The sequence below is a fragment of the Leucopleurus acutus genome (genome assembly GCF_964270905.1).
Source record: "Leucopleurus acutus genome assembly, chromosome: 16".
Lineage (NCBI taxonomy): Eukaryota > Metazoa > Chordata > Mammalia > Artiodactyla > Delphinidae > Leucopleurus > Leucopleurus acutus.
Window position 1 is genome coordinate 3,096,305 of NC_139158.1, and position 22,019 is coordinate 3,118,323.

The 22,019-nt window shown below is 61.0% G+C and overlaps 1 protein-coding gene across 1 annotated transcript in view; it reads left to right on the forward strand.

Annotated features, from left to right (window-relative positions):
• Nucleotides 1–22,019, forward strand: part of SDK1 (sidekick cell adhesion molecule 1) — a gene marked incomplete at both ends in the record, with an annotated part of 817,684 nt that overhangs the window by 734,871 nt on the left and 60,794 nt on the right. Inside the window, 4 exons of the mRNA XM_082858150.1 lie at nt 2,338–2,532; nt 3,939–4,140; nt 11,143–11,246; nt 13,701–13,771. Coding sequence (XP_082714276.1) covers nt 2,338–2,532; nt 3,939–4,140; nt 11,143–11,246; nt 13,701–13,771 — 572 coding nt within the window. The remainder of the gene's footprint in view (nt 1–2,337; nt 2,533–3,938; nt 4,141–11,142; nt 11,247–13,700; nt 13,772–22,019) is intronic.

The following is a 22,019-nucleotide window of genomic DNA, read 5'->3' on the forward strand; positions in this document are numbered from 1 at the left end:
GTAAAAACATGGATTAACATCACTCTCGTAGCAGTGGGTGAGTTTCAGAAGAGAGCTGGGGCTTGACACATCAAATAACGGAGAGAGAAATGGACCTAAAGTGTAAAGGCCCAGGCCAGGGAAGAATACAAGCAATAATGTAGCTAATTAGGACAGATGGTGTGACAGACAAGGGGGAGGTGAGCAGAACGGGAGTCTCGTGCTTCCACCACGGTCATGGTGAGGGGCCAGCGGGTGCTGTCGGAAGTCGGAGGACCGAGTTCATTGCATCAGCTTGGACTAGCAGGGGTGAGGACCAGAAGGGCCGGGGATTGGAAGGGAAACCGACTCTGACAAAGCAGATGCCCACCGCAGAGGTGTTAGTGGTGACGCAGAAATGAGCGGGCTACAGGGAGCGGCACGTTCTCCCGGAGCCGGGAGCGCAGCCCGGACACAAGCTCCCGCACCTTGTGGCTGCCGGGGCACCGTCGTCCCTGGGAGACATGCTCTTCTCGTGGGGCAGGACGCCAAGGGCCCCACTCCCTTTGCTGGGAGCCTGGGGCGGATGCTTTCACTTCTCGGGACAGTGTGACTCCGTGGAGAGTGAAGGCTTTGGAGCCGGACAGACGGAGGGCTCAGGCCAGCTCTGCTGGTGACTTTCTGTGTGACCTCAGGCAGACTGCTTACCTCTCTGAGCTCTGCTGCTCCCTGGCAGGACCACCGGAGGCTCAGGAGGTGCGGACCGTCAGGCGTGCAGCAGGAGGGCGCTGCTACGGTGGCCACGCTGACCACATTGCCCTCGTTTTCAGGACGCTAGGTGTCCGGGGGTCTCAGAGCTTGGGCTTGGGCTCCCGATGCACCCGAACTCCAGGCGCCCCCTCCGCCAGGACCAGGCAGGGGCGAGGGAGGTGCTAGGGGAGGTCCAGGAGAAGAGCCGCCGGTTGTCGGTCAGTGGGGGGGAAAGGACATGTGTCCAGCAGGACACCCCGGGACAGCTGGCCGCCACGGCGGGGAGGATGGCCACTGGAGGCAGAACAGAGCTGTGCGAGCCTGTCCAGGGTCCTGCAGACACGCTGTGACGGTGGTCACTGTGGACAGGGCTGGGCTGCCGGCCCCCGTCTGCGTGGCCATGGTAGTGACCCACAGTGGTTAGGGGCTGAGCGCTAGGGCACACTCTGCGTCTGACCCCACGGGATCATCCTCCTGGCCCCCCACGTGGCGGGCGGGCTGAGGCTCCTTATGCAGGCGGCAGGTGCCAGGAAGCTTGGCCACTGATGGGGCCAAAGGCTGTGTGAGTGGGAGGACCGAAGGAGCCCAAGGAGATGCCCGAAGGAGCAGAGATGCCCACCCGGGGCAGGGAAGCCACGGAGACGCAAGCTGCTTGAGGCCCGGAGGGCCTGTCCCGAGGGCCAGCAGCCCATCTCCACAGGGGCCGTCACGCCCACAGGACGCCCTGCGAAGGCAGAGCTGGGGTCAGCGCTGCTGGCCTGGTCCCCTGAGGGTCCCCGTTGAACTGAGTGGCTTGGCTGTCATTAGCGGTGTGGAGGTCACGGCACCGCCACTTCTGGTCTTAGCGCAGGACTCAGCGGCTGGACCACAGTTGTCTGGGAGCCCGGGAGGCTCGGGCCGGGTCTGCAAGTCCGCTCTGCCTCTTCAGATGCGGGCAGAGGGGCCCCAGCAGGGCCTGGTGGGGGAGGCCTGGTCCTTAATGAAGCCCGATCAGCCGTGAACCCTTGATGATCAGGGGACTTTGAGAGACGGTCCGAGCCGGGGGCCTGCCCCGAGCTGATGTACTCCCTTCTGCGTCCTCGACAGTGGGACGAGCTGTTTCAGGGGAGCCCCCGGCTCAGAGCCACAGGGGTGGGGCTTCTGGGAGGGGCAGGAGCGCCGGGCTGGCGGGAGGAAGCGGGGTGTGCAGACACACAGACATGGTCTGAGCACAGGTGTGAGAGCCTCCGGGGCAGCCGGCTCCAGGGAGAAGGGCGTTCCAGGCAAGAAGACCCTTGGGGGTTGAGGGCAGGGCCACTGGAAGGCGGGCGGGGGCAGGGACAGTGGACGCAGCCGCCGTCCGCGCTGCTCCCTGGGTCCTCTGGGCGCCGAGGACCACGGGGAAGAGGAAGCTGTTTTCACATCTAGTTCGTGAAGGAAGAAGAGGGGGCCTGGCGCCCCGAGCCCCTCCCTTCATCACTGAGCCTGGCTTCGCTCCGAAGAGCCCCAGCCTGCTGCTCAGATGCTGGCCTGGGAGAGGGAAACAGCGCAGAAACACGTGGCTCTGTAGGGTTTCCCGGGTGGCGGGACTGGGGGCTTCCCCGTGAGTGAGGGCACAGCTGACCAGCAGCCCTCGTGCCCCCCGCCCAGGGTACCAGATCGCCTACCGCCTGGCCAGCAGCAGCCCTAACACGTTCACCACCGTGGAGGTCGGCGCCACTGTGAGGCAGTTCACGGCCACCGAGCTGGCCCCGGAGTCCGCGTACGTCTTCCGGCTGTCGGCCAAGACCCGGCAGGGCTGGGGGGAGCCGCTGGAGGCCACCGTCATCACCACCGAGAAGAGAGGTAAGACCGGGAGGCCCAATTCCCTGCCGGGCCGGGGGAGGGGAGGTCACGCGTGCCTGGGGAGGGTGGCTGCCCGAACTGCTCGTTCTTTAAGCACCGCTGAGCCTACCTGGAGCTGGACGCACAGCGGGTCTCACAGCCCAGCACTCGCCCCAGGCTGGGCTCTCAGGCCTGATCCTCCCAGGTCCAAAGATAGAGAGCTCTTCTCCTCCCCAGCGATACCAGAGCTTCCTGCAGGTTCCCCCACCAGGACTCGGGCAAGCCAGCACTTTCGGTGTACGGGGAGCAGCAGGGCTGAGTTTCTCCCCCAGGCAGCTCAGAGCCGCAGGCCTTGTTTCTTGCCATCCTCCTTAGACTCCGTGCAGCCCCTCTGAAGGAGGGGGAAAGAGTTTTGCTCACGGTTTGATGTGACTTGAACCAAACCCGAGTGCAAGTACTGACATGAGCTCCCCCAAGGGGGCAGCCCTGTCCCCTGCCCGCCACGTGCCCCCACCTGCACCCTGCCCACAGCTGGAACACCTGCCCCTCCAGGGCCTGCAGGGCCTCGGTCCACGTGGCTCAGGGAGAGGGGGCCCAGGAGAGCTTTGTCCCTTCCAGCGGGTCCGGGAGGGGCCTGAGAAGCAGGGGCAGGACCCAGGCTGCTGGGGGCGAGAAGAAACCGCCCGGCCGAAGGGTGCGCTTCAGCAAAGGTTGCTGATTAAGTTAGATGCCAGGGCCCCTGGCAGCCCATCACCTGGGGCCGGCAATGAATTGCTGCTTTATTTCACGCCACACCTTCTAATCAGAATCGATACTCTTCCTGATAAACAGCGAAAGAATGATTCCTCCCTCTGGGGAGCTTCTCTGTTGAAATCAATGGGGCGAGGAGGCAGAGCGACGGGCAGACGACCCCCACTCAGAAGCCAGGTCCCGGCCCTGCTGCCCGCATCCCAGTCTCCGTCCTGCAGGCATGGAGTGGCCAGTGAGAGCCCCCAGGCACCCCTGCTCCACATGCCTTTACGGTTTCAGGCCCAGGTCGCCTTCCAGGGAGAGGAGATCAGTGTTAAAGATGCACTCGTCCCCAAATCCGAGAGTGGGGGCGAGTCCTCGGGCGCCGGGTGTTGCTCACGATGCCTTGCATGGCGGTGCCGTCGGGGAGCATGGGGGGGTTCCCCTCCAGTCTGTCTGTCTGCCTGTCTTTCTCTGCTCTGAGGATGGAACATTCCAAGGGCAAGCAGGGGTCTCCAGTCAGATCCAAGCTGGGCCCCGGCCGAAGTCAGAGACCCTCACATCCCTGCGGAGCCAGGAACAGTCTGAAGGTCATCTAATCCATGCATCCGACTCTCTGGGCCGCCACAGTGCCTCCCCCCGCGTAATTTCACTGCAAGCCTCTCACACGTCCCTGATCTGTCCTCTTTGGGTTGCAGAGCGGCCGGCGCCCCCCAGGGAACTCCTGGTGCCCCAAGCAGAAGTGACCGCACGCAGCCTGTGGCTCCAGTGGGTCCCGGGCAGCGATGGGGCCTCCCCCATCCGGTACTTCACGGTGCAGCTGCGCGAGCTGCCCCGGGGACAGTGGCAGACCTACTCCTCGTCCATCAGCCACGAGGCCACAGCCTGTGCCGTTGAAAGGTACCCAGAGCGCCAGGGGGACCCTCTCCCGGGGTACGGGGGCCCTGCCCTCCCCAGCCAGCTCCTGCCCACTGAGTAAGGAGTCTGTGCAGGACGCGGAGACGCGCCACTGAAAGCCCATGTCTCCTCTTCTAGTCAGCGCTCCTGTGCCAGGAGCCGGTAGTCCTTGCATCCCGCGTCCGCTTCCAGACGCCCACTCGGGCCGCTTCCCCGCCAGTCCTTGCGAGCGGCCCGGCACAGATGGTCCGCCCGCCCCAGGCCCCGGGGACTGACGAGGCTCAGATGAACGGGCGGTGGGGCCCTGAGCCCGGGAGGGGGACTGAGGCTCCCCAGTGCCCGAGAGGCACGGAGTGGGGGGCGGCGGGGAGGGCAGCCCAGCCTGCCACTGTCCCCGTGTCACAGGCCGGAGAGAGGCCCTTCTCTGTGCTGTCTCTGCGTCAGCGAGGTGGACAGATTCCGCCTGGGGGCCGCCCTTCCTTAGTGACAGTGACGGCTGATGGGGCAGGAGCAGAGCCCCGCCCCCGAGCCAGCTGTTTGGTGAACTGCTGGGCAGGAGGGAGGGGCTGCACCGCCGGCCGCAGCTGGACCCGCTGTGTCGTGATCCCACCTTCTTCCCGCCTCTTCTCTCGGCCGCCCCCCTCCTTACGGTGAGGAGACTAGGGCTGGGAGAGGTTACGTCACCCGCCAGAATCCTACAGATGGGACAGTCTAGACGGGCAGGTCTACAAAGTGGCCTCGGGCCCTGCATCCTCACGTCCGCCCGCGTGGGAGCCCCCCGCCTGGGAGGGTGACGGCAGCAGCCGGGGAGACGCCTTGGCATACTTCCCACCCGGCCCTGGTGTTGTCACTTTCTGCCAGGCTCGTGCTCCGGGGCTGGGGAGGGGCCACTAAGTACTGGGTCCCACTGTCCCCCGTGGGTGCTAGTACCCTTGCCAGGACCTCCTAGGAGGACGGAGAAGGCCAGGACCATGGTTTCCTAGGCAGGCCAAGGTCCTCTTATCATTCAGAACGAGCCCCGTGCCGGGTACCGTGCCGCACTGACGTCCACCTGCTCGTGGAATCCCCACGACAGCTCCGGGCACTGCCGTCCCAGTTCCATGGGTGAGGAACAGGGTCAGAGGTCGGTTTGGTACCTTGCCTGCAGCCCTGCCCAGCCAGCAGGGAGCACGTGTGGGCCTCCCTGAGCACCCCGCCCTCCCCGTCGCAAGGCCGCCAGTCTGCTGCCTACTGAGCAGAGACCCTGAGCTGTGCACCATCAGAGAGCCCCGGAGGCACAGCTCAGGGCTGGGCTTGGAGCGCGGCGCTGCCGCTCTCTCCTACACGAGCCAGCAGCGGGGCTGAAGGAGAGGGGGCCACGCCCCCGGTCCAAGGAGCCGGTACCGACGGGGGCGAGGCTGCGCTCACGGCGGGTGCTGTCGGCTCCGGGCGGCTGTGCGGCCGGCCTGCACCCTGACGGGATGAGCGTAGCAGCCCGGGCGGCTCGCAGGGACCTTCCGGCAGCTCTGCTTTGGCGCACAGAACGGGCGCCCCCTTTGGAGGTGACTTCAGAGGCAGCCCCAGGCCAAGAAGGAAGGCAGCTCGCCACTCATAGCTGCGGCCTCCTGGGACCCCAAGTGATATACCTGGTCTGAGTGACTCCCTCATCCCATGATCCAGAAAGCTCTCAGCTCTGTCTGGAGATGAGGGATGGACGGTCCCCACGCACACGTTCTGCTTCCGGAAGAGCCGAGGTCCCTGCCTGCTACTTAGAGGCGACATTTGTTCAGGTCCGTCTGCTGCCGAGTAGGGCTTTAGAACACTAGTGACAGTCACGGCAGCTGTAGCCACCCTCCTCGTGGTGGGGAGATGAGGCTGGAATGGCATCAGTGTGGACGCGCACCTCCGAGACGCTCCCCACAGCGACCTGGTGGTGAAGCCTCCCGCGCCATCTTCCTGCTGTCATTGTCATCGCCACCGTCACCATCTCAGCATCACCCAGCCCTCCATCAGTTCCAGAACAATTCCCACGTGTTGTCCCACAGGTCGTCCACGTGGAGAGAGAAGCCTGTGGGGTACAGACCAGACTTTTTATTATTCCCGTCGTGCAGACGAGGACACGGGGCAGCAGACGCGTCTTAAGCAACGAAGGGGCCTCAGCTTCTCTGAACGGGGGAGGGGATCCCTTTGTGGTTCGGACATTCCCTGGGCCTGTAGCTCAAAGCTTCACGGATGCAAACCAGCACCCAGCTAATTTACGCGGGTCCAGATGTAGTGAACAGTGTTTATCATCTACACCCCAAGCTCTCAGCAGTCCGTCCACCCCTGAGTGGCCAGGGGGCCTTGGAGGAGTGAAACACGGGGCTGGAGGAACCATCCCGTGGTTCCTCTCAGCTCCGGGCCGAAGAATTGCCTCAGTGACTGACAGCAGTGAACGGACAGCCAAGTAACAAGGCCCCCAGAATAGTCAAAGCCTGTCCCCACGGAGCCCGCCAGCCTTACGACAGCCGTGGGACCCACAAGGCACAGCTCCCCCTGCAGAGGAAGGCACTCTGCTGCGGACACACCCCGCGGGCCGGGCTTCTCCTGTGCTGCCCGGGGATTGGGGGTCGGGCGAGCGCGGCAGGGATGCCCAGCTTACTTGGTACAGCACAGTCCGGTGCGCTGGGCGCCCGGCCATAAATAACCCCACCTCCTCGTGTAACCGTGTGAAAGAAAGAAGAGCGATAAAATCCAACTGCCTCTCCTGTCATGGAGCCTCCAACAGACCAATGGTGTGCTTGGGACTTTGCATTGGAAAGGAGAGGTCCGTGCTTCAGGACAGACAGTTTAATTTGGTGTGGGACAGACTGTTGTCAGCTTCCTAATGGGCATAACCAGGACACGTGGTTCCTCCCCTATCAGTAGAAAACATGTCGCGGGCGGGATCCCGGGAAGGCGACGTCCTGTGCGCTGCCACCGCGTCATCCCCCGTCCCGCCTCATGGTCCTGGCAGCTACATTTTCTCCTTTTTTTTTAAACATTCTTTTTACATTTTACTTTTTCCAGTTGCACGAAGTCTGCTAGTGGCCAAAACAACATAAAACGTTTTCAACAAAAGTGTAAAACAAAAAGTTGATCGATCCACATCTCGTGCCTGTACCTACGCTGGTGAATGTGGGTCCAGGGCACTGGGAGGGGTTGGGTCTGGGGGACCTATTTCAGCATCACCGGTTTCTGGTTGATGGTTGCGTCCCATAGAAATGCAGGGTAGCTGAAGAGAAGAGCTCCGAGCACAGAGCCACGTGGACGTCCTGGACGTCCCTTTAGGACAGAGCAGTGATGGCGTGGGCTCCGGTGCTGGCTGTGTGTCCAGTAACCGCGGGCCCTGCTGTTCCTCTGAGCCTGCGCTCTCCGGCAGCCTTTGGGAAGGCAGGAGACCTCTACTGTGCACACCTCTACTGTGTGACCGATTGCCAGACCTCATGAGGTGGGTTGTGTCATGTAACTTCCCCTGGAAGCGTGGGTATCATTACCTCTGTTTTCATAGATGAACTGAGTGAGACTCAGAGAAATTAAACGGCGGGCCCCAGTTAGGAGTGGCGGGGCCAGAATTTAAATTCCTGCTGGGCCGACTCCAAAGTAGAAGCTCAGGGAGGCCTGGAAGAGTGAACAGGGGGCAGAACTGGCGGGAATCGGAGGGCTTGTTCCTTATTCATTTATCAAGTAGTCATGAAGTCCTGCTGTGCCCGGAGGGAGCGAGGGGCTGGGATGGATGGGGCGATGAGGGTGTGCTCAGGGTAGGAGGTAGACCAGTAATCCAAAGGAGCAGCTCCGCAGAGATGAGGAAACTGCGGAGGACGGAGACCAGGAGGCGGACACGGTAACCGTGGTCACGTCTCGAGGGCGATGGCCGCTCCCTTCACGGCCTCCCAGTCTCTCTGGCTGTTTTCAGGCTCCTGGCAGGGCTTCCTACTGAGAGGCTAAGTCCTGCAGCTCAGACGCCCTCCTGTCCCCTGCGACTCCCAGGGACAGTCATCGGTCCTGTGAAGGGGGAGAGCCCGCACGGCGCAGGTCTGATGCCGGGAGCTCTGCTTCCCAGTCTCCTCGTCCCAGCCCATCTGTCACAGGCCTGTCATCAGATGTCATCCCGTCATCAGACATCCTTTACTGCTCCCCTGCTGTGCCCCCGACTCCTGGAGACCCCGGAGGTCAGGAAAGAAAGGGTGGTCTTCAAAGAGCTAGCCCTCTGGCCTCAGATTCCCAAATCATTAGAGAACAGTGAAGTACTGAATATAATGCAATAAATCACGTGCACTACCGTGTTCTAGATGGCAGTGCACTAGCTGATAAACGCGCTACACATGAAGACAAGCGTCATTTCCGGGGCACCTACCATGTGCCGGACGTGTCCTCTTATTCCACCCTCCCAAGAAACTTCAGAGACAGATAATGTCACCCCAGCCATTCATCCCTTGTGTGGGTACTCACTGAGCACCTCCTGGGTGCCAGGCACTGCCATTGGTGCTGGGGACAAGGCAATAAATGGGGCCTCGGTCCCTGTCCCCAAGGAGTCCTGCGTCTTGTAAATAAGACAGACAGTCATCAAGGAAACAGTTAATTACAAATTGCGATGGAGGAGACGAGGAAGTGAACGGGGTGTAGGGGACGGTGGGCAGGGACAGGCATCACCTGGAGCTGGTGAAGCTGACACCTGCAGGACGAGAACACTACGGCCACTTCTCAGTTCTGAGCGCCGGCTGTGGGCCAGACTCCCCCCCCCCCCCCGCCCGTCTCCCCGAACTCATCCCAGCAACAGCCTCACGGTGTGGGCTGCTATCAGCCCAGATGGGGAGACGGGGAGAGACGGAGGCCAGGGGAGGAAAGACGTGGTTACCTCCGCCATTCATGAAATCCCTCCTAGGAAGCTGGGGACAGGTGGGAACTTACTTGTCTGTTTTAACTGAATAAAGAATGTCGCCCAAAAACCAGATCGTCCTTCAGGGTGGGACTTTGGAAGCGTCTCCACTAAAGCCAGGCCCGAGGCAGGGCTGCCCGTCACGGCTTCTCCTGGCTGTGGAATCGGGGCGCCGATGGACTAGCGAGCAGCAGGGTGCAGTCGGCTCTGGGGGGCTGGGAAGCAGCAGCATCCCTCGAGGCGTCAGCTCACAGAGAGCCGCTGCCGTCAGTCTTACGCAGGAGGCGATTTGAAAACAGAGGTAGAGAAAACTTCTCTGATCATGCTTTCCAAAATTGGTTGTCAGTGTTTCCAAACGCAGAATCCCTTCTCTAAACAGAGTGTCACCCAGAACCAGTTACAGACCAGGTGGAAGTGGAGCTGCTGTTGGTTGGTGCAGGGGGAACGGAGGCCCTGGACGCCCGGAGGGTCCCTCGGGGTCTCAGGGGTTCCTCAGTGCTCAGTTTGAAAACCACTGGTCTACCGGCTGCGTCAGAGCCACGGGAAGGGTTGGTCAGAGGCAGGGAGGGCTGTGCTTAGACCAAGTTGAAGAAACTTGGGGATGGTTTGGACTCGAGGGACGGGGAGGGAGCGTCTAGAATCACTTCGGATCTTCGGGTCCGGGAAACGGAGAGGACAGCGGGGCCGCTGCCTGAGACACAGCCGCTGCTCGGGGGGAAGGGAGGACGCAGGGCCCTCATCTGCTCCTCTGGAAGTAAAACCCGAAGGGCAGTGACAGCGGCCGGCCAGCCAGCCGGGTGCCGAGCGGGGCTGAGCGAGGGGAGCGTCGCCGGGGACCTGGGTGAAGGTCTGTGTGTCGTCCACACGGCGGAGTTTGTCTGAAGCCTCGGTCATCAGTGTGGCTCTGCGCTGGGCACACGGACCGTCTGGGGGTGGGGGGGGGATGGATGGATGGATGGAAGGGAGGGAGGAAGGATGGAAGGGAGGGAGGAAGGATGGAAGGGAGGGAGGAAGGATGGAAGGGAGGGAGGAAGGATGGAAGGGAGGGAGGAAGGATGGATGGGAGGGAGGAAGGATGGAAGGAAAGGAGGAAGGATGGAAGGGAGGGAGGAAGGATGGAAGGGAGGGAGGAAGGATGGAAGGGAGGGAGGAAGGATGGAAGGGAGGGAGGAAGGATGGAAGGGAGGGAGGAAGGATGGGAGGGAGGGAGGAAGGATGGATGGGAGGGAGGAAGGATGGGAGGGAGGGAGGAAGGATGGGAGGGAGGGAGGAAGGATGGGAGGGAGGGAGGAAGGATGGGAGGGAGGGAGGAAGGATGGGAGGGAGGGAGGAAGGATGGGAGGGAGGGAGGAAGCCTGCAGTGGTGGCACCAAGGAGAGCATTCATGTCCGGGAAGTCTCATCCGTGGGCTGAGGGGGACATCTTTTCACATGGACAGCCAACATTGTCTTGGCCTTACTTAAGGTGGGAGGCAGTGTTACTTCAGGGCGAGACCCCTCTTCCAGCCTCCGCCCCCAGCCGCTGACCAGTCCTCCGGCGGAGGGTGGGGGCCTCTGTCCGCTCGCCGTGAAGCAGGAATCCTGACGGCTCTACCCTGCAGAGCCGCCGTGCGGCTTAGATGGGGCTGTGCTGCTGAGTCTCGCTCAGTCGGCGGGAGGGGGCGGGGCAGGGGCAGCCCCTGGGGCCGGGCCCCGGCTGGGCTGGCACGGAGCTCCGCGAAGGAGCGCTGGGCTGCGGGAGGAGGGGAGCGCCTGCTCTCCGTGCTCCGAGGCCCCGTGCCTGCGCCGTGTGAGATCAGCTCCTGCTGAGAAGTCCTCCGAGCGGCTCGGAGAGCAGCGATTTGCTGCGCACAGGAGTCTCTGACTGCGGGAAGTGGTAGTCCCTCCCCAGGAGCCCTAGGCAAGCGCTCCATTCCCCCTGCTGGGAAGTTCTGGGCTCCCCCCGCCCCGGGAATCTCCCGTCTCCCTAGACCAGCCAGTGAGCCAGGGCTGGGTGCTGGGAGCTGCTCCCCAGACAGTCCCGGGCGCCCGGGGATTCAGCCGCAGCCCCAGAATGCCCGCTCCTCGCCGCCGCCCGGGCCCGCGGACAGGCGGCGGTCTCTGCGGTCACGGGTCCCTTCCGTGTTTCAGGCTGAGGCCCTTCACCTCCTACAAGCTGCGCCTGAAGGCCACCAATGACATTGGGGACAGTGACTTCAGTGCGGAGACAGAGGCGGTAACCACGCTGCAGGACGGTGAGCAAGGGGCCCACTTCCCGCTGCCGCCTTTGCGCCCCGGAACCCCAGCTCCTAGAGAGACCCACTCGTCTTGAGCCAGGAAGGGGAGTGGGGGGAGTGGCCGTGGGCAGTGGAGTTCAATTAGCAGCAGAAGCTGGGCGCTCCTGTACAGCCCAGGGCCGTAAATCAAGACTTCAAGGGCTTCCAAAGGGAGGAGGTTTCTTTGATTGGCTTCCAAACCCTGACCATCCCTTAGCATCCCTGAGACTGAATAATTTATAGGGTCATTAAAGATAGATGTCGTGGGGTAGCTGTGTTTTAAGAGGTTTTCCCCATTTTTCTCATTCACGAGCCACCCAGTTTTGTCACTTGACAAAAGCCCAGTTAAGTGATGGAAGTGAGACCCCCTAACAGCTCCAGGTGACTTTTCACCCGCCCTGTCCTGCTCAGAGGAATTGGGCCCGAAGATCCGTTGTGAGTTTGTTTGGCAATCGATGATCAAAGCAGGCTCGGAGGGAGCTGGGAGACGGGGTCCTCAAGTCCGCCCAGCGGACAGGCAGGTGCTTGGGTAGGAAGGGAATGCTGCTGCGTAGCAGTGCTGGGCTCTGATCCCGGACTGCAGACCCCAACCCTTAGCCCGCCCAGCGGTGCTTTACAATAATCCCCAGACCTGCCCCGAGCACCCTCTCCCCCAGTTAACGCAGCAGGGGAGCGAGGCTCAAACCAGCCCACGTCCGCCTGCTCGCCCCGGGACCCCCCCACCTTCAGCTCTGCTCTTTCTGTAACCTGGGAGGGCGGCTTCTCCAACACCAGGCCACCAGTGACCTGAAGGACCAGCTAAGGGGTTCCGGGGACGCTTCTAGCTCTTCAGGGTCACGCAGAGACTATTTGCAACAGAGCAGAAGCCACCAGGGACCCCTGGTGGTCCTGACCGGGGACATGCCGCCGAGCTCATGGGAAGCTGCAGTCCCAGCTGAGCTCCCGGGGAGGAGGGGCGTGACCTGGCCCTGGAGAAACTGAGGTTGTCTTTTGTGGCTCCCACTTTAATCCCACGTTTAACACAACCAAGGTTCCACTTCAGCTAAGCACTGATTGTTAGAAGAAAGAAAATGCAGCACGCTGGTTTTGGGGGGAGTCTCTGAGAAGGACTGAGGAAGCAGGACGCCTCCCCCAGCCTCCCTCTGCCCCTCACGGGCTCAGTCAGAAGAGGGCCTCTCTCACCCCTTTCATATTTAGATCACTCCTTTGGATGCGTTTATCGTGTCATCTTCCTTTTCGGAGATCTGTGATCTCTCTTTGCCCTGGAACAGCCTTGTGTTGTCATTGCATCGTCTCAAAGTCCAGCTCGCGGCAGAGGCCGACTCCAGGGGTGGGCAGCCTTGTGCTGGGGGCGGGGCTTGGGAGCCTGTGGATGGCTTGCTAATAAACATTTCCTTATAACAGTGTTTAGGGTACTGAGACCACCCCGTAACAGTAATCCTGTGTGATCAGGAAAGCTGGACCAGGGTCTTAAGATAGAACAGCAGGAGGTCGGAGGGCACAGGGTGGAGAGCTGTCCCTGGGCGGGACGGGGAGGCCTGACAGGTGCAGGGGAGACTCACAGAGCAGAGACCCGGGGCTGCGTCGGGACAGTGTGCCAGACACACCCTGGGGCGGGGCGGGGTGGGGAGAACTCCTCAGTCATTCTGCTCAAAGCCCACTTCTGAACCTTAACTGTGTGTCGGGTGTCAGGATGTCACAGTGGGGCAGCTGTAAGGAGGCCAGTCCGACTGCTGAGACAGGGCCGCACAAGCCCAGCGGGAGCAGAGGTGGGGAAGGGCTGTCAGGAAGGCCTGCTGGCATGGCAGGCACTCCAGAGAGCAGGGCGGGGCTGTGGGCAGGGGTCAAACCGACCTTGTCCCCCAGGGAGTAGAGCAGAGCCACCACCGAGACCCAGACCAGGGCAGGCGTCCCTCCGGCCCCCAGAAGCCAGCCTCTGTCCCTGACAGTCACGTCCGTGTTTAAAGCCAAGGGCACCGTGGCCTGGCTTGATCACTCATCCTGTTCAGGAGTCGCTCTGACCTGAGTACCTCAAAACACTGATGCTCCCCCTCTGGGGGAGGGGAGGCCCCTGGGGAGATCTGGGAAGCGCAGGGGCTCCGCGGGCACCTCCTCTGGTGTGAGCAGCTCCCCGTGGAGAGACCCAGACTCGCGTGTCTGTCTTGGGGGTCCGCCTGGGGGGGAAGGTCAGGGACGTGAGCTGTGATCGCCCGACCAGGATTAGGTTCCTTGTCTCCTGGACACAGGCTGGCGGGTGGAGGCAGGGCATCCCCAGGGAAGAGGGGGGCTGGATGCTGGCTGGCCAGCTTTCCCTGGCTCTCGGGGGCTGGGCCCGGCCCTGCCTCCTGACTGGGGCGAGAGAGAGCTGTGCCCCAAGCAGCCGCGGGGCACAGGCAGAGCCACCTAATCCTTGCCTTCTTTCTCATGTTGCAGTTCCGGGAGAGCCTCCGAGCTCTGTCTCTGTGACGCCGCACACCACCTCGTCTGTTCTGATCCAGTGGCAGGTAAGGGCCCCAGCACCCCACGGTGTTTGGTAAAACCGTTCATGCGACCGTGTGGTCAGCCGGCACCTGCCGGGTCCCGGATCGGGGTGGAGTGGGACAAAGGGGACACGCCAGTCGGGCTTGCACACTGTGCGGGGACATGGTGAGTGTAACTTCCAAGACGGGAAATGCAGGACTGTCGTGGCAGGCGTAATGGACTCGTGCCCAGCGCACTGAGGGGACCAGCAGGATGGCAAGGGGGGTGCCCAGAGCGCAGACGGACTGAGCTTTGGAGAAGGATGCAGACGGAGCAAGGCTTCTGTGGCAAGACTGGTTCGCGTCCTACTGGGTTATCGATGGTACAGGAATTATTTCCAACCAGACAAAACATCAACAGGATGACATGAATCTTTGTTAGTTCCAGGTCTTTAGTCAAACCAAGGAACCTTCTCCTAAATAATCAGATAGCCCTTGGTGAGCTGTTAGCAGTGCTCTAATACAACATTGAAAGGACCTGCTGCCCTCTCTGCCTTACTTCCACTTCTGGATCATTTTTGCCAACAGTGAGGTGCCTTGAGGGCAGAAATAATGAGGGGCAGAACCGCCAAGGAAGGCTGCCCTGCCCGAGGGCGAGCCCAGCGGAGGGCGAGGTATCCAGCCAGGGCATGGGGGGCTAATTCAGGAGCAGGGCTGGAGCTGGGCCGGGCAGGCACGCAGACCCATGGGCAGGGGCCAAGGGCAGTGATGAGCGTGGGCACAGCATCTGGCCAACAAGGGAAGTTCCTGAGTCCAGAATGGGGGCTGCCGTCCTGGGCGGGGGCAGTGCCTACAGCCAGCAGGCCGTGGCGAGGGCAGACAGAGGGCAGGCGCTGTGGTCTGGGTTCAGAGCCACGGGGAGCTGAGGTCTGCCTGGGAGTGGCCTCTGTGGGCTGGGGGTCCAGGGAGTGGTCTGTGCGGGCATGAGAGGCTCCCTCCGGGTCGACGATAATCGTCCAGGTAATGCCGGAATCACAACCCAGAACCAGCGGGAACCAAGCACAAATGATGGTCTGGACGTGGCCTTGGAGAGTGGGGAGGGCTTATCCTGGCCAGGGGCACTGCGCCGCCACGGGAAGAAAGGGCGGGACAGAAAGGGGCAGGGAGCCCCGGGAGAGGACCAGGGAGCCCCAGGAGAGGACCAGGGAGCCCCGGGAGGGGACCAGGAGCCCCGGGAGAGGACCGGGGCCTGGGCTCGGCCTGCAGGCCCCAGTGTGTCATGGCGTGACTCTGATCCCCGAGACCTCTCGGGCTCCAGTTTCCTCCTGCATAAAAACAGGAGGTCAAAGGTGACCTCTGACATCACCGCAAGGTCTCCGATCCAAGGCCCATTACACCTCCACAGCCCTTACTTCCATCCGGGTCCCAGGCACTTGTGTTTCCCGCCCTCCACTACCGTGATCCACCGAGAGCAGGCAGGTCCCTCGGGCTGTGCTGGACCCGGCCAGGTCTGTGCTTTGTCTGTAGGCGTGGGGCCTGTCTGTCCAGGGACTAGGTGGGCTTTTCTGCGAAGGCGGTGGCTCGGGGCTATGTCACCTCATTGCCTCCGAACACGTGGCTGTGGACGAGGTGCTGGCTGTCAGCCCGGCCATCCCGCCTCTGGCCACTGGGCCGCAAGCCCTCAGTTGCGGTTAGGACACTCTGTGAAGTGGCGAGAGCCACACCAAAGGCCCTGGGCACGTGTGTGTGTCCGCTGTCCCCCTTCAGACCCCAGCAGAACAAACTAATGCCAGGAAGCCTGCACAGGAGGTGGTCAGTATGATGCACTGTGGAAATAACTGCCCATCAACTGCTGGGCAATTGAAGTATAATTAAAATTACGAGTAATTCACCAAATCAGAGTGAGCAGAACGAAGGAACTACGGTTAAATATAGATTTGCATTCCAAATGAAATGTTTCACCTGTAAACTTTTTTGTTTTTGTAATTTGTTTAAAAATGCAAACACTGCCTGTAATTTCAAGACCAGACCGTTGACCCATTTGAATGGGCTTGTCTGTCAGATTTCATTCCCCTTAGTAGGATGATCAAACTGTGCCTTTCACGGGTCCAGCGCTGTTTGGAATCTAAGGATTTGCGTGTATGCTCTAGACAGTGGTGGCTTTGTGTCCACACTGAGTGCAGCTCATACTGGGCATCCACGTCTCTGAATTGATCCCAATGTTTAAGCTGGCTCTTCTGAAACCTCCAGCGGGTCACACAGTCTGTCACCCAAAGGCGTCTCCCCTCGTGTGGCTGCAGTGGATCAAAGAAAACGTCCTAAGGGACAGATCCCATCATGCACGATGGACTCGGGGGAGGGGGACTCAGCGCTGTACAGGACGCCTCCCTAAGAGGAGTGCTGCAGCTGCCTGGGCAGAGGGGGCAGGGCGGCCGGGCCTCTTCAGGACAGCTCTTGGCCTTCGTTGCTTTCCTCACCACGCGCTCTGTTGTCTGCAGAGGACCAGCTCCCGCTTGGAGGGCTGGGCGCCTTGAGGTGAGCAGGACACATTCCATTTAGTGCATTGAGCTCTACACGCCTTAGTGTGAAGCCAGCGGAAGGGAACAGCTGACTCGGGCCAGAGGGAGGTGGGAGGTGACAGGATGAACGGTCCTCCTGATCTCAGGGGGCCTCGGCCTGCGGCGGCCTGAAGCAGCATTTCAGTTCCCCGGCCAGAGATTGAAGTCAGGTTGCAACAGTGAGAGTCCTGAATCCTATAGCCACTAGACCAGTGGCCAGGGACAAGGCCCTGGCCCATCAGCTTTATAGAAATGAATTCCCACAAAGAGATGGAAAGTTGTGCAACAAGTGAAGTGTTTATTAGGAGGAAAAAGGATATGTGTGAATAGACCCACACGGGTGGACTCAGAGAGAGAGTTGCGCCCTCGTGGTAGTTTGAATCACTTATATGGGGCATTTCTTCCGGGTTTCCTTCAGCCAGTCATCTTGCTTTGCCTGGTTCTGGGTCCGTGTTTGGTTTATCTCGGAGTCCTCCCATGTGTGCGCGCGCATCTCTTAGCCAAGATGGATTCTAGTGAAGAGGCCTCTGGGAAGGTTGACATCACCTACTGTGGGGTGGCACCCCGTCCCTTTTGACCTCCGAGGGGCCTTTCTGCACATGTGTAGTCGGGGCAGGTCTCCTTGACCTCAAGAATGAGAAATACGTGATCTCTTTATCTTTTATCTGGGCAGGGCTCAGCTTCTCTCTGCCCTTGTCCCCCCACAGGGGACACACGCCAGCTGCTCAGCCTGGGGCCCATCTATCTCCTGCCTCACTCCCCCAGTAAAAGGCGGGGAGACGACTGTACAGACATCACGCACAGCCAGAGCAAAGGCTGCTGGGCTTTGGTGCTACGTTTCAAGGGAAGGCACGACGGAGCCGGGTTCTCTAGGGCCTCCTGTGCTCCGCTGCACCATCGGGACTTAATCCCACAGGCGTCAGAGGGCATCCCTGTTCTGTGCTCCAGGAAACAGAAGTCATGGGAAGTCATGGTCTCAGGCCTCAGGACGACAGCAGCTGAGTTCCAGCTCTGTCTCATACTCGCCGTGAGGCCTCAGACTCCATGTGGACCCTCCCCACCCCAGACCTGCCTGGTCTGGGAAAGCCCGCTGCGCCGGCTCCAGCCCATCCCTGAGTGCTCGGCCAGGACTGAGGCTCGTGGTGGGAGTCCTGGCCCCTCCCCCCCGGGCCCTTCCCTCCGCTCAACGCTGCCGCCTACAGGACGCCCGCCCTCATCCTCCCGGCCGTCCCCAGCTCTTGGTTCCCTTCCCTTCCCACTCCGCCCGCTGGAGTGGGCCGTCAAGGCCAGGGCACGCTGACCAGCTCATCCGCATTTTAACGGGGGCTTCGAAAACTGAAGAACTGCCCTGGACCCCCAGAAAGCCTGCTGGTAGAATTTCTGACGTGCAAAAGGCAGAGTGAAGGTTTTTTTAGAGGGGACCCCAGTCCCTTCAAGCGTCTGCCCGTGCAGATGGCTGATCCAGGATGAATCCAGCCAGAGGTGGTGTCGCCTTCACTTGAGCAAACCCAGCGCACCTCCACCAGCACTGACTAAGCACTGGCTGTGTCCCAGGCCTGGCAGAGCAGCTGCGGGAAGATAGAAACGAACTCGACACAGACAAGGCCCGGCCTCCACGGGCACGTGCTAAGTCAGACACCACAGGAACCGCGTCGTCAGGGCCAAGGGCCGGGAGAAAGGTCTGCACGTGCGAAGGGAGACTTCTGTTCAGAAACCCCCTAGAGACCACCTAGGCCGGCTTCCACATGTAGCAGGTACAGGGTTGAGCCCCAGAGGTTGTGCACCAGCCTGAACCTGCCCCGCAAGGCCATCGCAGAGCCAGGACTTGAACTGGGCCCACTGCTTCTGGAACTCTGTGGGTCACGTGGAGCTGCCCTACCGGGACCTCCCAGGACACCCAGAGTCGCAGAGGCCTCTTACAAATGACAGATGGTTTATTCCAAGCTCGAGGAATAGAAAGTGTGGTTACGCCCTGTTCAGGATCGCGCGAAGGCAGGCGGGCCTCGTGCGTCGCCGTGGGTCACGAGAGCCTCACTAGTGAGGCCTGCAGAGAGGCCGCCCTCCAGGCTGCGCGACCACCTGCCCTCCTCCCCGGGCTGGTACGGCTCCTGCTGGGAGGGCATCACGGGGGGCGCGGTTTCTGGTGCGGCCAGATGTGGACCTGCCCGCAGCTGCAGCAGGTGTGCCTGGGACCTGGGGCTCGGCCTCTCCTCACACCCCTGCCGCATCTTCTCCTCCTCGGCTGGAAGGGTTTGAGCCTGGGATTGGCAGCCTCCGTCCCTTCCCCCGTCCCCCGCGCCCCCCCCCCCCAGGTGTGGACGCAGGCTGGGGACCGGGTGTTGGCCGCTGGTTCCAGAGCCACGTTTGGTCCCCAGGGAGGACGTTGTTATTTTCACAAACTCCCAGCATCCTGCCTGTTTGATATTTTGGGTGAGTTGAATCCAGTCCTTCCCATTCCTCCCAAGCTCCCCACTCCCTGAAAGTCCGTTTCTCTCACTGTCATCCCATCTGTATGTCTGTATGTCTGTGTGTCTGTAGGGTCAGGCCCGGGCCTTTGCAGGCTCCCTGCTGGGGTCTGGGTGCCTTCAGCTGCCATGACCGTAATCTGGGCCTGTGTAGAGGCCTGGAAGGTGACCAGGGTGACATTGCTGGGCTGGGACTTGAGACGGCTCTGCCCACCTGCCTATCTTCAGCTCAGACCCCAGAGAGGGAAGCCTGGGATTTCTCATCATCACCACCTGTCCCTTCCCACCTCCTCCTCAGCAACGATGCCCTGGGACTCTCAGGCAGGGCTCTGGCATCATCTGGGTGGACTGGGCCTCCCTGGGTGTGCAGCCGGTGCTGCATATGAGCCTGGATGCGGGGCACAGTCTCCCAGGAGAGGGGAAGCAAAAGCCCCCGGGTCTTGTCTCTCGTACCCGGGCATCTTCCCGATTAACAGGCTCCCGTGGACTTGAGGACTCTCCGTTCAGGCCCGTCTCCTGGAGTTCAGCTCCAGACGGGCCTGGGAGGGCCACCCACGCGGGCAACGGGGCAGGACCCAGCCCGTCCTGGCTCGGTGCCGATCGATGCCCTGGCCAGCTGCTCCTAGTGACGCCCCCCCCCGACTGCCGCCTGAGCCCCGCCCATCCCTGCACCTCCACTAGGTGGGCTGCCTTTTCTCCCCCATCACAGCCCCTCCTCCCGCGAGGGCCAGCCCCACGGCTGCGTGCCCCGTGTGTTTCTCTCTGACGCTCCAGTCTGCGGCGAGCCCTCCCTTTCTGGTACTTCGTGTGTCATAACACAGGGCGTGTCATCGACCTGCTGAGCGGGTCAGCGCTGGAAGACAGGGCTGGGGCGAGCGCTGTGCTCCCCGGCGGAGGCGCAGGGCTCGGCGGTGCAGGCAGGTCTCCCCTGCAGCAGAGGAGCTCTGCTGACCACCTGCTGGGCCTCAGCCTCGTGCCTCCACTGCGGGGGGATTTGTGGGGTCCAGGCCTCCCCCCTCCCTCAGGGGCCGCATCTGTGAGCAACCTGGGGTCCCCAGGGTCAGAGGCCCTGGAATTGCTTGGCCTTAGTCGGCAAAGGGCCATGGAGAATGCATCGCCGCGCCCTGGACCTTCTCTGTACAACTTAGGTGTTGGGTGGAGAAACGGCTCTCCTTTTATTCTTACACGTAGACTTTTCCAACTTTTCCATCCGTTGCATTTCTTAAAGAAGGGGTGAAGTAAACGTTCTGGCACATGCTATAAGAGTTGTGTTTGAAGGGAGCCCTACAGAATAAGGATTGTAATTTGTCTCCACGGTAGCCAATAAGAGAACAGGACTAGAGTTGACGTGGCAGATCGCCGCCTTCCGTCCTTATGAATAGATGTGCGTGCTGTGCGCGCGCACAAACACACACGATTTGCGTCTCAGCCCCCGTTGTGGTGCATCAGCACCGACCCTGTCTCTGGCGTCAATTAGCGTTGAACGCCGAATGGTGTCTGCCTTTACCACACGGAACCAATTTTCAAATAGGGGCGGGTGGCACAAAATAAAAACCCTAGAAGCGGTTCTGAAAACAGTTCTGTGAACTCTAGAGGGAGAAATCTGGGGAGAAAAGAAACAACACGTCAGCAGCGCCCCGTGTTAAGGGAAGGATCTGAAACGCTGCAGCCCGCAGAGTGGGACAGCGACCAGGACAGGAGCCCAAAGCCTGGGCCGGCTGGAGAGAAAGCAGGGGGACATCCCAGGATGCCCGGTGATGGGCCCTCTCACAGGGCTGCTTCCGCGTCTCCAACACTGAGGTTTTGTTCATCAAAATTGGTAAGAAAGAAAAGGACAAAATTTATTAAAATAAAATAAAAACCATAGCAAGAAACAGAGCCTCTCTCCTGCCCCCCGGTCAGACCCCCGGGCTTCACCCCTGTTCTCACCTCCTTTCCTGAGAGCACTCAGCTTCCCGAGTTCCTCGCTCTCTGTCGGTTTGGGCTTCGTTTTGGGAACTGCTGAGGGAGAGGACAGAGGGCCCAACGCTGGAGAAAGTGGTCAAGGTCGTGGTTCAGCCACCGGGGCCGGACGGACAGGCGTGTGTCCCAGGGACCCTGTGTGCCCTGCTGGTCGCCTGTCCACACCCGCCATCCAGGAGACACCAGGTCTGCGCTGGTCCACCTTGCCTTTCATGTCATTAACTCTGTGACTGTGAGTTGATTTTAAAGACATTTCCACCTGGGGGTGTCAGTGGCCGGCACTCAGGCAAAGGGGCGGCAGCGGTCACACCTTGGAAATATTGGGGGTCTGGTTCCAGACCAGCACAAAGAAGAGGTTCTGGCAATAAAGTGAATCACACGCCTTCTCTGGTTTCTCAGTGCGTGTAAAAGTGATGTTTACACTACACCGTAGTCTGTTAAGTGTGCAATAGCAGTATGTCGAGAAAAGACAATGTACCTGATTGAATGAAAAATACTTTATTGCTAGAAAATACTAACCATCATCTGAGCCTTCAGTGAGTCATAGTAGTGACACCAAAGGCCACCCTAACAAATGCAACAATAACGAAAGAGCTTTAGCTGTTGTGAGATTACCACCATGTGCCACAGAGACATGAAGTGAGCAAACACTGTTGGAAAACGGCGCGGATAGACTTGCTTGACTCAGGCTGCCACAGACCTTCAATTTGTAAGAAACACAGTATCTGTGAAGTGCAGTAAAGCGAGGTGCGCCTGTAGCCCACCCGTGTCCCGTTAACGTAAACTTCACATCGATGATGGTTCTGAGATTCAAATTCAACTGGGTGCCCGGTGTTTGCATTGGCTACATCCGGCAACCCTGTGAGGGAAAAGCACCACAGGGGAGACTCACCTGACCTGGAAGTCCCTGGGCTCTGGTTTTGCGGTTCTGGCCTGACAGTCCGCAGCGTTCAGAGGGGGCCCCAGGGTCCTGCTAAGGCGGCCGGAACCAGAAGGGAAGGGGCTGGAGGCGAGCCAGCCCCCAGGTCCTCTGTGCTGGGTGTGGTGGCTGAGAAAGGTCGGGAGGAAAACGGAAACAGCCCCTCCCGGAGAACAGTCCTGCCCCGGAGACACAGCTCCCCTTGCACCCGCGGAGGGTCCGGAGCCAGGGCCCGCACGTGCCCAGCAGCCCGGCCCCGCCGGCCCCGGTGGGCAGAGCCTGGACAGGCTCCTCAAGGAGACGTGCGCGGGGCCACTGGCGGCTCCGCCGCGGCCCTCCTGGCGGCTCTCTGCCCCTGAGCTCACGCTGGGGTCTGTCGCCCCTCAGCA